The sequence below is a fragment of the Trachypithecus francoisi genome, unplaced genomic scaffold (assembly GCF_009764315.1).
Source record: "Trachypithecus francoisi isolate TF-2019V2 unplaced genomic scaffold, Tfra_2.0 Lachesis_group2, whole genome shotgun sequence".
In the NCBI taxonomy this organism is placed as follows: Eukaryota; Metazoa; Chordata; class Mammalia; order Primates; family Cercopithecidae; genus Trachypithecus; species Trachypithecus francoisi.
The window spans coordinates 177,392,097-177,410,095 of record NW_022681465.1 but is presented as its reverse complement, the minus strand read 5'-3'; the positions used below and the strand labels follow the sequence as shown (position 1 = coordinate 177,410,095).

The 17,999-nt window shown below is 48.1% G+C and overlaps 2 protein-coding genes across 5 annotated transcripts in view; one reads left to right on the top strand and one right to left on the bottom strand.

Moving 5' to 3' along the window:
• TRIM36 (tripartite motif containing 36) overlaps nucleotides 1-15,976 on the bottom strand; it is a 57,979-nt gene extending 42,003 nt beyond the window's left edge. Inside the window, exons 1-2 of one of the 4 annotated variants that reach the window (XM_033181520.1) lie at nucleotides 15,471-15,533; nucleotides 6,741-6,861 (exon numbers count right to left, since the gene is read on the bottom strand). In XM_033181520.1, the coding sequence (XP_033037411.1) occupies nucleotides 6,742-6,861; nucleotides 15,471-15,533 (183 nt within the window). In that variant the 3' untranslated portion in view covers nucleotide 6,741. Of the gene's footprint in view, nucleotides 1-5,261; nucleotides 5,613-6,740; nucleotides 6,862-12,412; nucleotides 13,401-15,470 lie in introns of those variants that run through there. The other 3 variants (XM_033181521.1, XM_033181519.1, XM_033181518.1) reach the window with 3 other exon arrangements.
• LOC117066008 lies at nucleotides 15,135-16,300 on the top strand. The gene has a single exon (XM_033181522.1). It carries the CDS (start codon nucleotides 15,698-15,700, stop codon nucleotides 16,052-16,054), a length of 357 nt encoding a protein of 118 aa, XP_033037413.1. The 5' UTR covers nucleotides 15,135-15,697; the 3' UTR covers nucleotides 16,055-16,300.
• Nucleotides 16,301-17,999: the final 1,699 nt, after the last annotated feature.

The following is a 17,999-nucleotide window of genomic DNA, read 5'->3' as shown; positions in this document are numbered from 1 at the left end:
ATTTCTTTATAAATAATTTTATGTATTTATACAGAAATTTATATCTATATAATTTATAATTTATAAAGAAAAGAGATTTAATTGACTCACAGTTCCACTTGGCTAGGGAGGCCTCAAGAAACTTACAATCATGGCAGTAGGGGAAGCAGGTCTGTGTTACGTGGAGGCAGGTGAGAGAGAGCAAGAGCAGGGAAACTGCCTTATAAAACCAGCAGACCTTGTGAGAATTCACTGTCACAAGAACAGCATGGGGAAAACCTAACTGTGATCCAATTGCCTCCCACCAAGTCTCTCCCTCAACACCTTGGGATTACAATTTATGATGAGATTTGAGCCTAACCATATCATTCTGGCCCTGGCCCCTCCCAAATCTCATGCCCTCACATTTCAAAACCAATCATGCCTTCTAAACAGTTCCCCAAAGTCTTAACTCATTTCAGCATTAACTCAAAAGTCCAAGTCCAAAGTCTCATCTGAGACAAGTCAAGTCCCTTCGGCCTAGGAGCCTGGAGAATCAAAAGCAAGCTAGTTACTTCCAGGATACAGTGGGGGTCCAGGCATTGGATAAATGCCCCCATTCCAAATGGGAGAAATTGGCCAAAACAAAGGGGCTACAGGCCCCATGAAAGTCTGAAACCCAAAACGGCAGTTATTAAGTCATAAAGCTCCCAAGTGAGATCTCCTGTGACTTCATGTCTCTCATTCAGGGTTTGCTGATCCAAAGGGTGGGTTGCCATGGCCTTGGGGCAGCTCCACCCCTGTGGCTTTGCAGGGTACAGCCCCCCACGCCGCCTGCTTTCATGGCTGGCATTGAGTGTCTGCAGGTTTCCCAGACACGTGAATAAAGCTGTTGGTGGATCTACCATTCTGGGGTCTGGAGGACCACGGCCCTCTTCGCAGAGCTCCACTAGGGAGTGCCCCCGTGGGGCGTCTGTGTGGCGGCTTATACCTCACGTTTCCCCTTTTCTCCACGAGAGCTTTGCCCCGCGCAGACTTCTGCCTGGACATCCAGGTGCTTCCGCACATTCTCTGAAATCTAGGCCGAAGTTTCCAAACCTCAACTCTTGACTCGTGCTCTGGTAGGCCCAACACCATGTGTAAGCCACCAAGGCTCTGGGCTTGCACCTTCTGAGGCAATGGTCTCAACTGTACCTTGGCCCCTTTTAGCCACAACTGGTACTGGAACAGCCGGGGCACAGGGCACCAAGTCCCAGTGATGGCAGCTGCAACCCATCTGGAACAGTTGCTGCAAAGATGCTGGCTGCAGCTGGGAAGGCACAGCCGGGCCTGCTTACTCTGCGGAGCCAGCGGGATCCAGGAACAGGCAGGAGCCCTTCCCCATTCCGAGTTGGTGGGGAGGGAGCCCCACGCTCCCGGGTGCAAATGCAGCCACCCAGCTGTGGACTAGGGCATTCCTATGCTCTTGGTGGCCCAGGATGCCCCTCTTCCCTGCATGCTCAGAAATGCCTGCTCCTGCTGCTTGGCCTCTCCCCATTCCCAGTGCCCACTCTGATTTTGGAGAAAAGCTGTGGCCAAGCCCGGGCATTGTCATGACCTGGTCAGGTGTGTGTGTACTTGAGGAGATGCTGACACACTAGGCCCCTGCCACCTCAGCCCCCTCTGGACTTTGGGTGCTGATGAACATGGGAGAGAGGCCAAGTGCAGGGCTGAGGGTGACTCAACATGGTACTTGAATGCATCCCTCAGGTAAAACAGTCTGGGTACTACGAATGGCAGTGGGAGGCAGACAGGTTCCTGGGAGGAAAGGGACAGATCCCTGCTGAAACCCCACCTCAAGCAACGGATAGCCTAAAGCTTAGGGTCCAGGCTGCCAGTTCCACTGACTGGAGTGAGAACTTACAGTGAATTTTCTGGGCACACCCATGGCCACCCATTGGCCAGTCAGCACACACTTCCTCCCCTCTGAAGCCCATATAAACCACAAACTCAGCCAGACTCTGGCAGATGATGGGACGACTTGCCTGAAGGTAAGAGCTACCCACTTGGGTCTCCTGTCCGCTGAGGGCTGCACACTCGACAAAATGACCTGCCTGCAGAGAGGAGATACCCACTCTGGGGCTCCTCTCTGCTGAGAGCTGCAGTTGTTGGGAGGAACTGCCTGCAGAAAGCAGCTACCCACGATGGGTCTCCTGAGAGCTCTTCTTTTGCTCAATAAAGCACCTCTTCCCCTTGTTTACCCTCCAGTCGTCCATGTAGCTCATTCTTCCTGGACACAGTACAGGAACTCTGGACCTGCCAAATGGCAGGACTAAACAAGCTGTAACACAAACAGGGCTAAAATACACCCCGCTGCTCGCCATGTTGTGAGTGACGAGGAGGAGACAAGAGAGGAGACAAGAGCTGCAGCCCTTTAGGGAGCCTGGACTTATGAGCTCTCCAAGCCAGGGCTGTGACACCCTCTTTGTGGCTCTGCAGTTCCTGGCATCTCCAAGTTTCTGGGTGTCATCGTGTTCCACAGTGCTTGTAGTGGAAGCCACCTGTGGTACACCTTTGTTCCAGCCACAGCAAGGAGCCGGCACCCATGCTGGCACCTGGACCTGACTGCCCCGCCACGGCCAGCATGCCTGGCTGCGCACACTACACCCCGTGCTCACTCACTCATGCACCTCTTGCTGCTCTGCACCTGGGCTTGCCCTTGGCAGGCGTGGGGTCTGGGCCAAGCACAGTCTGTCAGGCCAAGCACAGTCTGTGAAAGCCAAGCACAGTCTGTCAGGCCAAGTGGGCAGAACAAGTCCAGTGGGCCTGAGCAAAACTTGGGCAAAGACAACACTTGCCACAGAGGTTTCTGGCTGGCAAAGGGACACCCTAAGGACCCTGTGATACCGAGGCTGCACACAGCAGCAGGGCCCTGGGCCCACTCCACTAAAACATTTTTCTCTCCTAGGCCTCCAGGCCTGTGATGGGAGGGACTGCTGCCAAGATCTCTGACATGCCCTAGAGACATTGCACTCATAGTCTTGGCGATTAACATTTGAGTCTTTTTTACTTAAGCAAATTTCTGCGGTTAGTTGAATCCCTGCCCAGAAAGTAAGTTTTTCTTTTCTACTCCATGGTAAGGCTGCAAATTTTCCAAACTTTTACACTCCGCTTCCCTTTTAAATGTAAGTTGCAATTTCAGATCATCTCTCTCAAGTTCAAAGCTTCACAAATCTCTAGGACAGGGGCAAAACACTGCCAGTCTCTTCGCTAAAGCACAGCAAGAGTCACTTTTACTCCAGTTTCCAACAAGTTCCTCACCTCCATCTGAGACCACCTTGGTCGGGACTTCTTTGTCTATATCACTAGCAGACTTTTGGTCAAAACCATTCAACAAGTCTCTAGGAAATTCCAAACTTTCCCACATCCTCCGTTCTTCTTCTGAGCCCTCCAAACTGTTCAAACTTCTGCCTGTTACCCAGTTCCAAAGTCGCTTCCCCATTTTTGGGTATCTTTACAGCAGTGCCCACTACCTTGGTACCAATTCTCTATGTTAATCCATTTTCACAATGTTATAAAGAAATACCCAAGAATGGCTAATTTATAAAGAAAAGAGATTTAATTGACTCACAGTTCTGCATGGCTGGAGAGGTCTCAGGAAACTTACAATCATGGCAGAAAGGGAAGCAAGCACGTTTTACATGGCAGCAGGTGAGAGAGAGTAAGAACAGACAACATTGCCTTATAAAACCATCAGATCTTGGGAGAATTCACTATCACAAAAACAGCATGGGGGAAAACAGCCCTATGATCCAATCACCTCCCACCAAGTTTCTCCCTCAACACCTGGGGATTACAATTCAAGATGAGATTTGGGTGTAGACACAAAGCCTAACCATAACAGAATATTAAAAGAGTGTACAAGACCCTTTAAAAAGGTGTATAAGCACCACTACAAATGCTCTCAATACTACAGGCTTTCATTATTTTAAGTGAGAAGCATTTTAGATTCATCACAAGTAAGAAAGTTTGATGACCTCCTATCAGTTTCGCCATCATTTCTCTATGTAGTTTTTTCCATGTATCCCAGACTTCAAATATATGAATCCTATAGTCAGCATCCCTGCAATTTTAAAGATAGCTCAACTTCAAAGCACTTATAACCTTGTACAATCGTTTCAGCTACTAGAAACACATAGAAAATTAAAATTGACTTAATGTAATGAAATTTAAAAATGTATGCTAACCTATTCTCCCTAAAGTGACACAAAGTGCTTCAATAATCTCTGACAATTTAACCGCATTAGAGCCAACTGGTTTTATCATTGTTAGTGGGTGTGTCAACGCAGTCTCTTGCTGCATCACTCAAATATGTGATGAAGAGCCATATCACCTCCCAATTATTCATAGATTTGGAAATAAGATAACCAAACCTCACAATTCACATCAAAGAATACAAAATATTCACATCCTATCTCTATCTCATTTCACAAAGGGTTTGGCACCTAATTCAAAAGAAAATCTTGTCTGGGATGTCCAAAATAGGTTCTTACATTCCATTTTATGTATCAATATGGTCAGTTACGGTTTACTTCTCTGGGGGAGGATCTAAAATCATTTCCATTTTTCTCGTACATGAAGCAGTGTCTTGAATCTGACGTTTTAATCACAATGGACATAAAGTGCCAAAAGAAAATTTAGTTCATCAGTCATTGAGGGAGAAACAAACTGATTAAGTGTAACGAGGCGGCTCCCTCAATGAAGCGGTTCCTCGGGAAACTTCGGAAGAATTGCACATTCGACACCTTTAAACAAAAACACTTGTAGGCTGACAGCTGCCCGGCCCCGGCCCGCCCCCCGCGGGCAGGCGAAGCCGGGGAGGAGCCTCTGCCCCAGGCGGCAGCAGCCGGCCGGGCTCGCGGGGGTCACGACGCCTAGACAAAGGGCGGTCCCGCAAGCGCGAGGCACGTGCCCCAGCTTTCTGCCCGCACCCGATTCCCTAACGCTAAGTAATTCTGCAGCCTGAGCTCCATTAGAGAGAACCTCCATGATTCCCCGAGGGGCTCAGGTGGGCAACCACCGGATTTGGGCTCTTCTCCGGCTCTGGGGACCCCACGTCCGGCTCTTGGGGATAGAAAGGGGACGCCCCGGGTTGCAGAACCTAGCCCCGGGCGGGGGAAGGCAAAGAGGAAGCAGGATCCCCACACGACTGTCCCTGCTCTCCCGGGAGGAGGCACCCTGCGGGCTCCTGGCGGAGGAAAGAGAAAGAGCTGCAGCCAGCACACCGCCCTCGAGGTGGGGGGCGGCGTCCCCTCCGCACTCACCGGCGAGTCTGAGCCATCGCCCTCCATGGCTGCCTTCTGCCAGGTGTCATCAGCGGCTCGCTCCACTCAGGCACACCGGCAACCCCGCGCAGGGTCTGGTGGGCGGGTCCCTGCGGCGGCCGCGGAGCCTCGGTCCGAAGCTGGAAGACGAGCTGGTCAGGCGGACCTGGCCAGCGGACCGACGCGGGGAGCAGTAAGCCGGGGCCGGCGAAAACACAGGCGCGGGAGAAGCAAGCTTCGCTCCCAGCGACGGCCCCGGGAATCCCGCCCAGCGTCCGGCTGCGGCAGCGGCTCCTGCGGACTGCGGCTGGGCGGGGCGCCGCGCAGAGACCTGGGCGGGGCACAGCGGGGCGTGGCCGGGGCGTGGCCAGGGCGTGGCCGGGGCGTTGCCCAGGCAACAGCGCCAGCCGCACAAAAGAGGCGGGGCCGCCCGGGGCTGGTAGGCCGGGGGTCTGATCGTTGGGCTCAGCGGGACTCGGCTCGGCGCGGGCGTGGCACGCGGCTGGGAATCGGCGCCCTGCGCCGCCACCTCCTCCCTACCCAGCAGCCCCTCACTCCCACCCGGGCAGCAGCCCGTCGCCCGATGCCAGGCTGGGGGGCCTCTGAGGAGCGGAAGTGAGGGCAGCCGGGAGCGGTGGGCGGGTGCCGGGGGCGGCGCCTGGGCGGGCGGGCTCCGCTGCGGCAGAGCAGCCGGCTGCAGCCCCGGCCCCTCGCCCCGCGCTGCGCCTCCGCCCTTCAGTTTGCTCGCACTGCGCTTTCTTCCTTCGCGGTTGGAAGCCCCGCTTCCCGGCTCAGCACTGGACGGGGCGGGCGAGGGCGAGCCTAAGCCGCCTTCCCTGAATGGACGCGGCGCGCACGGCGGAGCTGCGCAAGGCGACCAGAGTGAGACCCCGCCAGCCCCCTCCGCCGTCCCCAGCCAGGCGCGGCCTGGGGTTCCCTGTCCCCGCCCGGCTCGTCCCCGTTCTCTCCTGGCTTCCCTCGTTGGGTGAACTTCATAGTCCCTAACTGAGCACTGAACACTCGTATCCCGCGTTTTGCTTCTATACCCCAAGTCGCGAGGTCACGGCACGTTCTTGCCCAGTGGCGCGGGGACCGCCTGCAGGGTGCAGGGTGGGGATTCCTCTCCCGGATGCTGGCCAGGGACTGAATTTAAAAGGCCGCGGAAAGGGAGCGACCCCCCGCCACCCGGGCCTAGGCTTTCCCTCCTGAGGACCAGGACGGAGGGTCCTGAGTGGCTCCGGCACCCCCGCTTAAGGCGCGCACCACCTCAGGGACGGGCTGTGCACGTTGCACCTGCCGCGGCCCAAGTGTGTTTCTTGTGTTGTTTTCAGGACACACGGAGAACAAATTAGGATGATTAGATCACGCCACTGCCTTCCTGGCTAGCTAAATAATTCATTCGTATGTATTAGGCTTTAAGAACAGATGCGCTAAACTTCTGGGTAAGTGGGGACTACAGCGCTGTAAGGAGACATCTCCTTTAGGTTTTAAAATGCTTCCCACTTTTATTTCCTGTTTGGGAGAAGCCTCTGGCTGTGGCAAGTTCCGCCGTCTTCCCACAGCCCTGTCTGCAGCGGTAGCCTTGTCTCCAATCCGGCATCTAAATAAGGAGTGTAGAATTAAGAACATTGAGGGACTGTAGCAGTTTTCTCTAATAGAACACCCTCCATTTACAGATGAGGTGAACAGAGGATGAAAGCTTTGCCGGGTAATCATGCCTGGGCTGTTCTGATCCGGATTAATGCCTGTTCCGTGGCCGCAGGTGCTAGACTTGAGAAGGCTTCCTTCCCACAGGTTCTGAAAAGTGCTGATCAGGAGGAGAATAACAAATGCCTGCGTGAATTAGGTGCCTATATATATATATATATTTAAAGGCTCAATCGTTAGAAAGCTTTATAAGTCTTTCTCACACTGGCCTTTGAGCGAAATAATTCCCCTTGGGCTGTAATTTCACATCAGCACACCTGCTTTGATCCAAAACTTATTAGTTGACACAGTAAAAGTGATTAGAAGTCTCCATTAGCAGGAATTAAAAATAAAACCTGTATAGACAATATTTTGGTGAAAATACATTGCTATGGCCTTACATTTTGCAAATCAGACTTCACTGAGCTATCATTTTCTACCTGATCCACAAAATTCAAACATGATGTTAATACACTTGGCAAAACTGTGTCTCAAAAAAAATAAAAATACTTATGCAGTGGGCACAACCTTACCATTATCACCCCAGTATAGGTTTTAGTTGTGTGAGCAACTATCTATTCATCCTTCTGAAACAGATCATTTGGTGGTATTTTTGTTTTGGTCCCATGAGATGTTTAAGACCTTATATTAGTGTAGATTTGAGGACTTTCTAAGCCTAATTCTTTCAGAGTATAAGCGTCTTCTTGTTTTAAAGTAAATTTTGTGTTTGTTAATTTTTTGAATATTTTTGTGCCTCAAAGATGTTCAAAGTTAAAATAATTCACCAAGTAATGGTATCATTGCATATTTCTCTATCAAAATTAAATATAAGATTTACAAAGCCTCTTATTTTGCTCAAACCTTTTTGTGGTAGTATATGTTGGTACAGCTTATCTGAAGGGACATTTTACAAATCCTATCAAAAATTTTAAGTATTTGTACCTTTTGACTAAGCAATTCCATATCTAAGAATGTTTCTACTGTAATACTTGCATGTGTGCACAAAAGCATGTACAAAGAGCTTATTGAGACCTTATAACTAAATATCATCCATAATGTACATTCATACCATAGAATACTATGCAGCAGTTAAAATCAATGTACTGATAACAAAGGATTTCTAAAATACGATGGGCGTGGTGGTCCACACCTGTAATCCCAGCACTTTGGGAGGCCGAGGCGGGTGGATCACCTGAGGTCGGGAGTTTGAGACCAGCCTGGCCAACGTGGTGAAACCCCTTCTCTACTAAAAATACAAAAATTAGCCTGGCGTGGTGGCGCACACCTGTAATCCCAGCTACTCAGGAGGCTGAGGCAGAAGAATCACTTGAAACCGGGAGGCAGAGGTTGCAGTGAGCCAAGATCGTGCAAGACTCTGTCTCAAAAAAAAAAAAAAAGTACAAAATCATATGGATTCTATATGCTGCCACTCTGGCCAAAAGACGAGGCAAACAAAAATAAGCATCTGGAATAGAGCACAAAAAGTGATAACCATTGTGGAGAAGTAAGGGGTAGAGTCAGGTATACAAGACTTACTCTTCACTCACATGTATTATCTTTGCATCTTATATGTACATGTTATACTTCTAAAACTTTTTAATGTTAATCCGTTCTATCCATAAACTTTTAAAAACAAAAGGTGGGGGGAAGACGACAAATACAAAAACTGCCATTTTAAACCACTGCTTTCCCAGTTCCCTGATCATTTCTGTCTCCCTGGGCTGCCGTGCTTTGTGTCAAGTCATCAGCTTCTCTGTTGCAACATCCAAACATCCCAGCCTCCCAGGATACCAAGACCCTTTCCAGTTCCTCAAGTTAAAATCCTGGTGGGTTTGGTTTGCTTGCTTTTTATCTTCCTTTCTTCTTCCCTGTCTATCTCTGGTCAGCCTTAAATCATAGGTTGTTGTCAGATTCTGTTCTTTCTCATCCTCACAGCCGATTCCCATGCCCACTCTAAGCCCCCTTCCACATGCCTAGCAGCCTATCAATTCAGTATTTACAGATGACGTTCCGTATGTGTAGTCCTGTCCTCATGCCTCTATTTGCACAAGGAGCAGAATAAGCTACAGTCCTGGACCACAGGCAGCTTGGTATTGGAACATAATGGGGCCAGGGGGTGTGTGGACACGTGTATTTGAGAGAGAGAGAGAGTGTGTGTGTGTGTACGCACATGAGTTGGGGAGCAGGAGTTAGAGGAAGGGTGATAAACTTGTGGTAACAATGTAAGTCTGGTAAAGTATCGAAGGCCTCTATGCTTTTGTAGATGTTGAGCAGCTTTGGAAGGCTTTTTAGCAGGAATGGCATGAAATATCTGAATTTTAAAAAATCATTATTCCCCTATTTTCCATTGTATATGCTATCCCTTGGTGCCTACTCCTCCCCAGTTTGGAGTATCCTAGCACCTCCTATTTCAGTAGTTTATTTTAAAATCTGGGTTAAAATGCAAATAAGAAAACCTGTTCCATTCTTATCCCCCTAAGTTCACAGACCTTCAGTACTCTTGCCTTCATTGTGATATCTTATTTTCCACTTCTGGTATCACTTAATTGCTCTTGTATCACAGAGGCATGAGCTGTCTCACATCCGTCTACTTCATGAAGTCCAAAAGGGCAACAGTCTCCCCTCTCCAAACACACACAATTCAGTCTTTGATAAAACAGAGCCTCAATCAATGTTCATTGCTTGATATTTAAAATATAAACCCCTTACCCTATAAACCATATACTACTCCATAAGCTGACTTGGTCTCTTTCCATATTGATTCCTAATACCCAACAAGAGATTACATTTCTGGCTGGGTCAGGACCTAATGACCATGGTGCATATTAACTGGTTTGATCTGAGATCAGACAGGCAGGGTACTACCATTCTATTAGTATATACTAAACAAGAAATAGAAACAAGGTAATATGGCCATCTGTTCCCGAAATCTTGCCCCCTTTTGGGAACCCCTAATCATTAAGCAACCATAGATATAAAATCAAGAGAGACCCTGGACGTATAGAAAATAGAAAGTACAGAAATAAAGTAAATTACAGGGTTTTAGAGTAGATTGGCACACAGACCACCAGTACTACTGGGTATCAGGAGGTTACCAGTGAAGGGATAATGAATGGCATTGTCATCAATTATTGACTCAAGCTTCTGACAGGCCAAGCTTACCAGTCATAAGTGTTTCTATGGGAACAAAGTCAGAGGAGAGGAGTCCAGAGAGCCAGAGAGTTCAGATTTCCACTACCTGGCCAAATCCTCCTCATCTTTCAAGTTGCACTTCTGGAGCCTCCTTTATTAGTTTTGATTTCATTGATTATCTCCCTTTATTCTGAACTCTTCTAGCACTCAGTTTAACACAACTACCTACTCTCTTTGTACACTGATGTCTGATGTTTTGTCTTCTCGACCATTTAAACTTTTATTTAAGACAAAATCTCGTAAGCGTTTATCTACCAAACAGTAGCACCAAAGCAACAATTTGCAATTAGGAAGATGAGAGGAACCCAGTGCTGCTCTCACACTTTTCCACTAATGATGAGTGTATTGGGTGCATAACTAGGGGGCAAAGAGGTTTTTTGGCCAACTTGAGGTAAACAAAATTGGTAGTATTTTGAGGCAATCTAGCAGGTCCCTCTCTGTTGACCACACCTCATTCTTCTTCCCCTCAGGGTTACTAGATTTAGTAAATAAGAACACAATACACCCAGTTACATTGGAATTTCAGATACATAATTTTTTAGTATATGTTCCAAATATCACATTGCACATATTCTAAAAAAAAAAAAAAAAGTATCTTAAATTCAAATTCAACTCCACACATCCTGTATTTTATCTGTCAACCCTACCTCCACTTGTTAATGATCACAGTGTGGATATAAGGTGTCTCAAGGCCCAAGCCTGTTGTCATAAAAGCTAGAAGTAATAGCTTTCATTTATTGAGGGCCTATGATGTGTCAATAACAGTATTAGGAAACTTGCGTAAAATACTCATTTAACTCTTGAAGTAACCCTGTGCAATAGGTATAATTCTTTTCAGAGAAGACGTGTAACAAGTAAATTCCTCTCCACCTCCACCCATAGATTAAGTCATATGCTTACGATTACATGGCTATATACTAAAAAGCCAGGATTCAAACCTGGGTCTCAGTCCGGCATCCTTATTGCACTGCCCACAGGTAAGTATACAACACAGAATTTACGATTTCACTAAAAATCAGATTTAAACACCCTTTTACAAAGTAGCTTAGGAGACACTTTTTTTTTTTCAAATTATCTTTAGCGCAATATAATAAAAAGAGGAAAATTATATTTATGAAATTAGCTCTTTTCAAATAATATTGCAAAAATCTAAATCTTCTGCCTGCCTTCCCTACTCTCCACAGCACATACATTTTGCCCAATTTCAATATATATATTTTTAAAACCTTTAAAAAATACTTTGTGGGCCGGACACATTGGCTCACCCCTGTAATCCCAGCACTTTGGGAAGCTAAGGCAGACAGATCACTTGAGGTCAGAGCTCAAGACCAGCCTGGCCAATATGGCGAAACCCTGTCTCTACTAGTAATACAAAAAATTAGCTGGGCATGGTGGCGTGTGCCTGTAATCCCAGCTACTAGGGAGGCTGAGGCAGGAGAAGCGCTTGAACCTGGAAGTGAAGGTTGCAGTGAGCCCGAGATTGCACCACTGCATGCTAGCCTGGGCAACACAGTGAAATTGTCTCTCAAAAATAAATAAATAAATAAAAATACTTACACAGTGGGAAAACCTTACTACTATCACCCTGGTTTAGATTTTAGTTGTGTGAGCAACTATTCATCCTTCTTAAACAGACCATTTGGTGGTATTTTTGTTTTGGTCCCAGGAGATGTTTACAATCTTTTATTAGTCTAGATTTGAGGACTTTTCAAGCCTAATTCCTTCAGAGTATCCCTTCTTTTTTTAAAGTTTGTGTTTGTAAAAATTCTTGAATTGTTTGTGCCTCAAAGATGTTCAAAGTTAAAATAATAATTCACCAAGTAATGGTATCATTGCCTATTTCCCTATCGAAATTAAATATAAGATTTACAAAGCCTCTCTTATTTTGCTGAAACTATTTTACTCCTTAGATATGCCTGAGCAGTAATTATTAAATTATGGGAACCGAATGTACCTTCTGTTTATTCACACATAAATGTAAATATGCTAATGCACAAAATACAAACAGATATACTAAAACTTGAATTCATTATTCCTTGCCATCAAATCTTCATTATATGATTCCAGAAGAGTGTATGATGATAAAAAAAATTAGTGAGGCCAATCTTTCAAGAGACCAAAACAGTTTGAAAATACTGCTTTGAGTAACCTTAGATATTGACCACAGATTTGGAAACCTCTTTTAATCCAAAGAGATTAGCTGCAAAATAAACAGAAAGACAGCTTTCAGAAATGGTAAAAGTTTCACTGTTAGTGAAATATAAGGAAATACATTTATATTTTTAAGCCTCTTGAGAATGATCATAAGTATTAACTACACTTATGCAGTATTGTTTGATGAGCAGAAAGGTCACAATGGCACATATCACTATGTACTTTAAATATTAACATAGCCATCACAACAGAGTAAATAAGCTGATCCAGTTTGTCCTGTAGGTTTTAGGTTACCCTAAGAAAAAAGGCTCACTTCCCACATTTCAGAGAACATATGGTATGCTAATTTAATTTGAAATAGACACACAAACTGCTGCCAGTGGGGAAGGAATGAGATTGGATGTGGGCATGAACTTCCACTTTTTACTCTGTAAAACTTTCTGTGAAGTTTGAATATTTGACAACAAGCATATATTCAGGTATTAAGTTTGTAAAAATGTAAAGCTATGTATTTTTAATTATGTGCAGTTTGAGAAGTCCAGTACGGGATGAAACAAATCTGGGGGAAAAGTGAGAGAAATTAAGAGGATGGTCAACTCAGTGGTCTCAACTTTGAGGGATGGTGGGGCGGGGGGCAGGCCAACTACAGGCCTCTGCTCTCCTTTAACTCCCGTAACTAGACCAGTTTCCCATTATTCATTACATTACAAACCCGAACTACAAAGTGGAACCTAACTCCGCAGAGGAAAATAAAGCAAGTCAGTCTCAAAGGTCTGCTATTCCATGGTTAATATTCAGTGTTCAAATCCTGTATAACCACACACAAAACAGGGGTCTTAAATGGGCTAGGGCTGGGGCTGCCGGGCGGGGCAGGATTTGAGCCTGAGGAGAGTGGGTAAGAAATAAGCTTACATTGAAATGGTTAGGAGGCTACTCCTGACCAACTCTCCCCCTCCAACCCCCACAAAACAGAGATGAACTGTCCGCAGTTCTTCTTGGGAGAGACTGCTTTCCACCCTCAGAGATTTCAAAGGGACACTGGGCCTTTCCACCTTTAGAAGTCAACCGGGAATGCTCATGTGTTTGCTGCAGGCCCATTGCTGAAGCCTAGTGAAGAGAGGCAGAGAGAGAGAGCAGAGAAATCCAGTAAATGAAGCCAGAAAGTTAGTTTTTTCATTATAGTGAACATACTATGATGAACCTTTTGCTATTCTGAGAGGGTTTTTTTTTGTTTGTTTACCTGACTTGATTATAATGAGTTTTAATGGTTCTGCCCTACTTCCCCATTTCGTGTTCATGGGACATCCATCAGTCGGCTTCATGGTCACCTGAGCTGTTGTTAACATGCAAATCCCTGGGTCCTACCCCGAAATTATTCTCTCAGAATTTCAGGATTTGTCTGTCATTGAAGGAAAGTATAGCCAACTAATACAATTCTGGCTTACTTTGAAGAATGTCTGAGCACCATAGGACAAAATTCACCTATCATCTCATTCTCCACCCTATCAAGAGTAGTCCATTTATTTTGTTCAACCAAAGGCATTTTTCCTCCCTGCCCCGCAGCCCCTCATCATTCCCAAATAGACGTCCCTGTTAGCCATTCTCCTAGACCTGGGCAGTCGGGGCCCTGCTGCACCTCTCACTCTTTAGAGGCCCTGGTTCTGGCCCTCCTCTGGCTGCCTGCCTCTTTGCTCAGAGCCACCTCTTTCTCGGGGACTTCTCTCCCCACGGTCCATTCTTCAGAGGGAGGGGTGGGCCGCAATATGCACCCTAGGCCGGAAGGGTGGTCACGGGGCTGCTGCTGGGGCGACAAAGAGCTCGGATACACTGGTCAGTGTGTGTTGAATGCCCCTTGAGGTACAGGATGGAGCCTGGGCTTGGAAGAAAAGTGGAACGAGGGTTCTCCATTGGTACTTCTGACCCGGGGTTGTAAATGGTAGGGAAGGCCCAAGACAGCTCCACTTTCGCAATGTTAATGAATATTCTGTTTCTGATGAACGTATTCAGTGCCTGTAGAACAAGAGAATTCAGAGAGGCGTAGGGTTCATTTGGGACTTTTTAGGCTGAGTGCATTAAACCAGCTCACCCGCCCTGGGACCCTAGGACTGTCGGGCATGAAGCTAAAACTACTCCATATGCTAGATATATAGGCGGCGTTGGAGCTAGTGGGTTGTGGGACTGCAGGGTTTCAGGTGCTCACATCAGAGCTACAGAATCATCCTCCTTTCTGTTAACCGCGCGCAGGGAGTCGAGTGCTCCTTTGTGCCATCACCTCTTCTCGAAGCCCCAGGCTCAGAGAGCAAATGCTGACGCCCTTTCCCGCCTTCTCTCCGCCTGCGAGTCCCGGAGGGCCGTGCGCGGTGCAGCCTTCGTATTTCCCGACACGTTCCGCCTGCGAACCACTTCGGAGCCTCCGCCGGCAATTCCTGGGACGCAGCGCGGGGCGCAGCCTCCTGCCCGGGCTCAGGCCCGGCCCCGCCCCGCCCGCAGAGGGCGTGGTCGCGGGCGCCACCGACGGCGCAGCCTGGGTTCCTACAGGCTCCGGGACAGGTACGGGCTGCAGTCCCGCTCCTCCAGCATCCTCCCCTCCCCACCACAAAAAGGCTGCTTTAAATGGTCCCTGCCTGGAGCAGCCGCAGCTGACCTGGAAGGGGGCCCGAAAAGGCCCGGGCAGGGCGCGCGAAGGCGCTGCCCCTGTTTCCCGACCACCTGCCCTGACTGCGGGCTGACCCCGACCCCGCACTCCGAGCCTGTTCACTCGCGGGGCGGACCCTCCCTCCACGTTCCGCGCCAGACAGGCGAGGTCACCCGCTCGAAGTCACCGCGCCTGGGTAGCCTGGTCGCGTGGGGGGCGCCCCTTGGCCAACGCCCGCCCTCCTGTCCGCCTTCTGGCGCTGGGCTCTCGCCCTTCGGGATCCGGGAGACCCGACTGCGGCCCAGCTGGCCCCCAAATCGCCCGAAAGTCCCCTCTTGGCTTATCTCAGAGACGCCACGGAATAAAGAAAAGGCGGCCACTTTGCATTCCGCAGCTGCGGGGACACCGGCTGCGAGCGCGGCCCCTGGACTCGCCTCCCGCCCTTCCCGGGCGCTGGAACGAACGCGGACGCCCACGGGGGCGGGCCAGGGAGTGCCGGGGTCGGGGGCCCAGGCCGCGGCGCCCCGCGGCCCTTCACTCACCTTCCCTTTAGTGAGCAGTTCCATGATGTAGCCAAATTCGCTCATCTCCCCAGACTCCGACATGTTCACGCCCCTTCACAAACTCGGGAGGACCGACGGGGTGTAGCGAAATGGTCTTTCCTCGGTTTCTGTTTTTAGCCTGAGTTTTGCCGAGCTCCCCGCCCACAAGCTGTTAACCAGGAAACGTGAGAACGCGCCGGGGAAAGTCAGGAGCGGGCCTGGGTGGCATGAAAGCCATCGGGGGCCCCTGGGCCGTCTCGCCCGCTCGCGAGGATCCGGGCTGCGCTCCGGGCGCGCGATCTAACGGAACAAACGCGGGCGGCGGCGGCGGCCGTGAAACCCTCACCGGGCGGAGCCGGGCGCGCGGAGGCTCCGCCTCCTCGGGGGTCGCGGCCGCGGTCGGACCGCAGCGGAGACAAACAAACGCGCACACAAAGCGGGTCCGCGAGGCGGAGCGCGGCGCCAGGTCGACATTCCCCGGCCTGCATCGCACGCCTGGAGGTTGGCCGTCCGGGCTCTCGGCGCGAAGATCTGGAAAAAAGCCCCATCGCGCTGTTCGGAGGTGCGAGGCCAGGCAGAAATGAATGCAGAGGAGGCGCAACAAAGGGGCTGACTGCCAGCGCCGGAAAATAAATACATATATCAGTGAAGGCCAGGAAATGGCAACGGCGCATCTCAAGTCAGCCTTCCTGAAATCCAATAGGTCAGAATGACCAAGCCCCGCGCTTCTGAGATGAGAACAAATACAGGGATTGTAGTTTAAACAAGTGTATAAGACCAATTGCATCTCCATATCCTTTTGATACTCAACTTTCCCTTAACAATAACAAAAAAAAAGAAGAAGAAAGAATAAAAAGAAGAAATAAGAAGAAGAGGAAAGAAAAGAAAAGGAAAAAAATTGTCAGCCAGGTTCCTGGACACTCTCACCTTTAGTTACCACAAGCCCACTTTTTAAATTATTTGTTTCGTTGGCTGAGTTAAAGCGTTCAGTGCATGCTTCTTATGTTTCTATCCTTCTTTTTATAACAGCAGCTTCCCTAGGAGGCTGCAGCCGAAGTGGCCTCAGACCGTACCACATCTTTGCTTCTCTTCAGAAGAAAACTTGGCTGAACAAAGTCAGTCCCAGTCTATCACTCTGCTCTAGGCAGTCTTTGCGATTAAAGGCTTGATTTTTTTCTTTACAAAAAAGAAAAGAAAAAAAGCTGCCAGCAATAATTAGATTAGACACGAATAAGATTTACAAGGTTCGTGAAACCACTTTCCTTAAGCAAGTTGGCAGAGTCTGCGTTGCACTCAGCAACAGTGGGCAGGGTGGTGTGTCGAAATGACCTGTTTTACAGGTAAGTGTATAAGAGTTTTGCAGGCTTAAAGAGACATGGGGGTTTTTCTTCTTTGCCTCTTTCTTTTCTCATTTTCTAATTTCTCCACTCTGGTCCAGAAATCCAGAAGTATACACATTTCTTTTTTCAACACACCTGTCCGTAAAGCTCCAATAGTGTTGCTCTGTAACTGTTGTTCTACCAGAACTTTGCTTCTTCAGTGTGTTACTTTCCTTTATGAGCTGGTGCTGAAAACCTCTTAGAACAAGCAGCAAAAGTTAACATGCTGATGTTCACAGTTAGGGCTCTGTAGGAGGCAAGACACAATCATAATGCTTCTTGGATATACAGCTGGAAGCTTCTTGTCCCTCTTAAGTTCTGTAGAACTTCGTGTATACTCTTTGCGTCCACAGGAAAACTAGTAGAATTCAATTAAGGTCTGTAGCATCCATAAATGGGTTCTTGGCTACTGTTAGCAACACTTGATGGATTACCAGAAAGAGATATTGCTCTAAAAGTGAACATTTTTTCACACCCAGAATGGGTTCTGGCTCCTGATTAAAAACCACAGTGTTTGAGCTGAACAACTAATCTTATGTCTGCATTACAAGCAGGAGGGAGAGAGACAAAAGAGCACACAAGGCATTTGTTACCCCTTAGAAAGCTTCCCCCAGCCCCATCCAGTGACCTCCACTTACACCTTTGTGAGAAATGGGTAATATGCACCCCTAGCTCCAAGGAAGGCTGGGGAGGTGATTATTTTGTTCTGGGAACATTGCCACTCTAAACAAAATCAAGGATTTGTTCGTAAGGAAGAAGAGGGGACAGATACCAGGTAGAAAGTTGTTAGTTTCTACTAACCTTGAGTGAGTCCATTCAACTTCCAGAGTTTCAGTTTTCTCTTCTATAAAATGACTGCTTTTGACTAAATGGTCTCTAACCCCTTCCTGTTCTTAACCCTAAGATCTCTGATCTGAGGATCCCTTTGCCATCTGGCAGCATTAGCTGCCATTGTCCTCCCTGAAAAAACTGCTGTTAAAAAAGTGCTATCCACCTGATCACTTGCTACTAGAAAATATTCCTGGCAAAATATCCTTATCGGTTGCCTAGATTCCTACCCAAGACCAAGAAAGTGGTGGGGGCAAGAGTTTTAGAAAATGTAAGTTGGGTCCTGAGCATTTATTTACTCCAATACCTGGTGGTATTTACC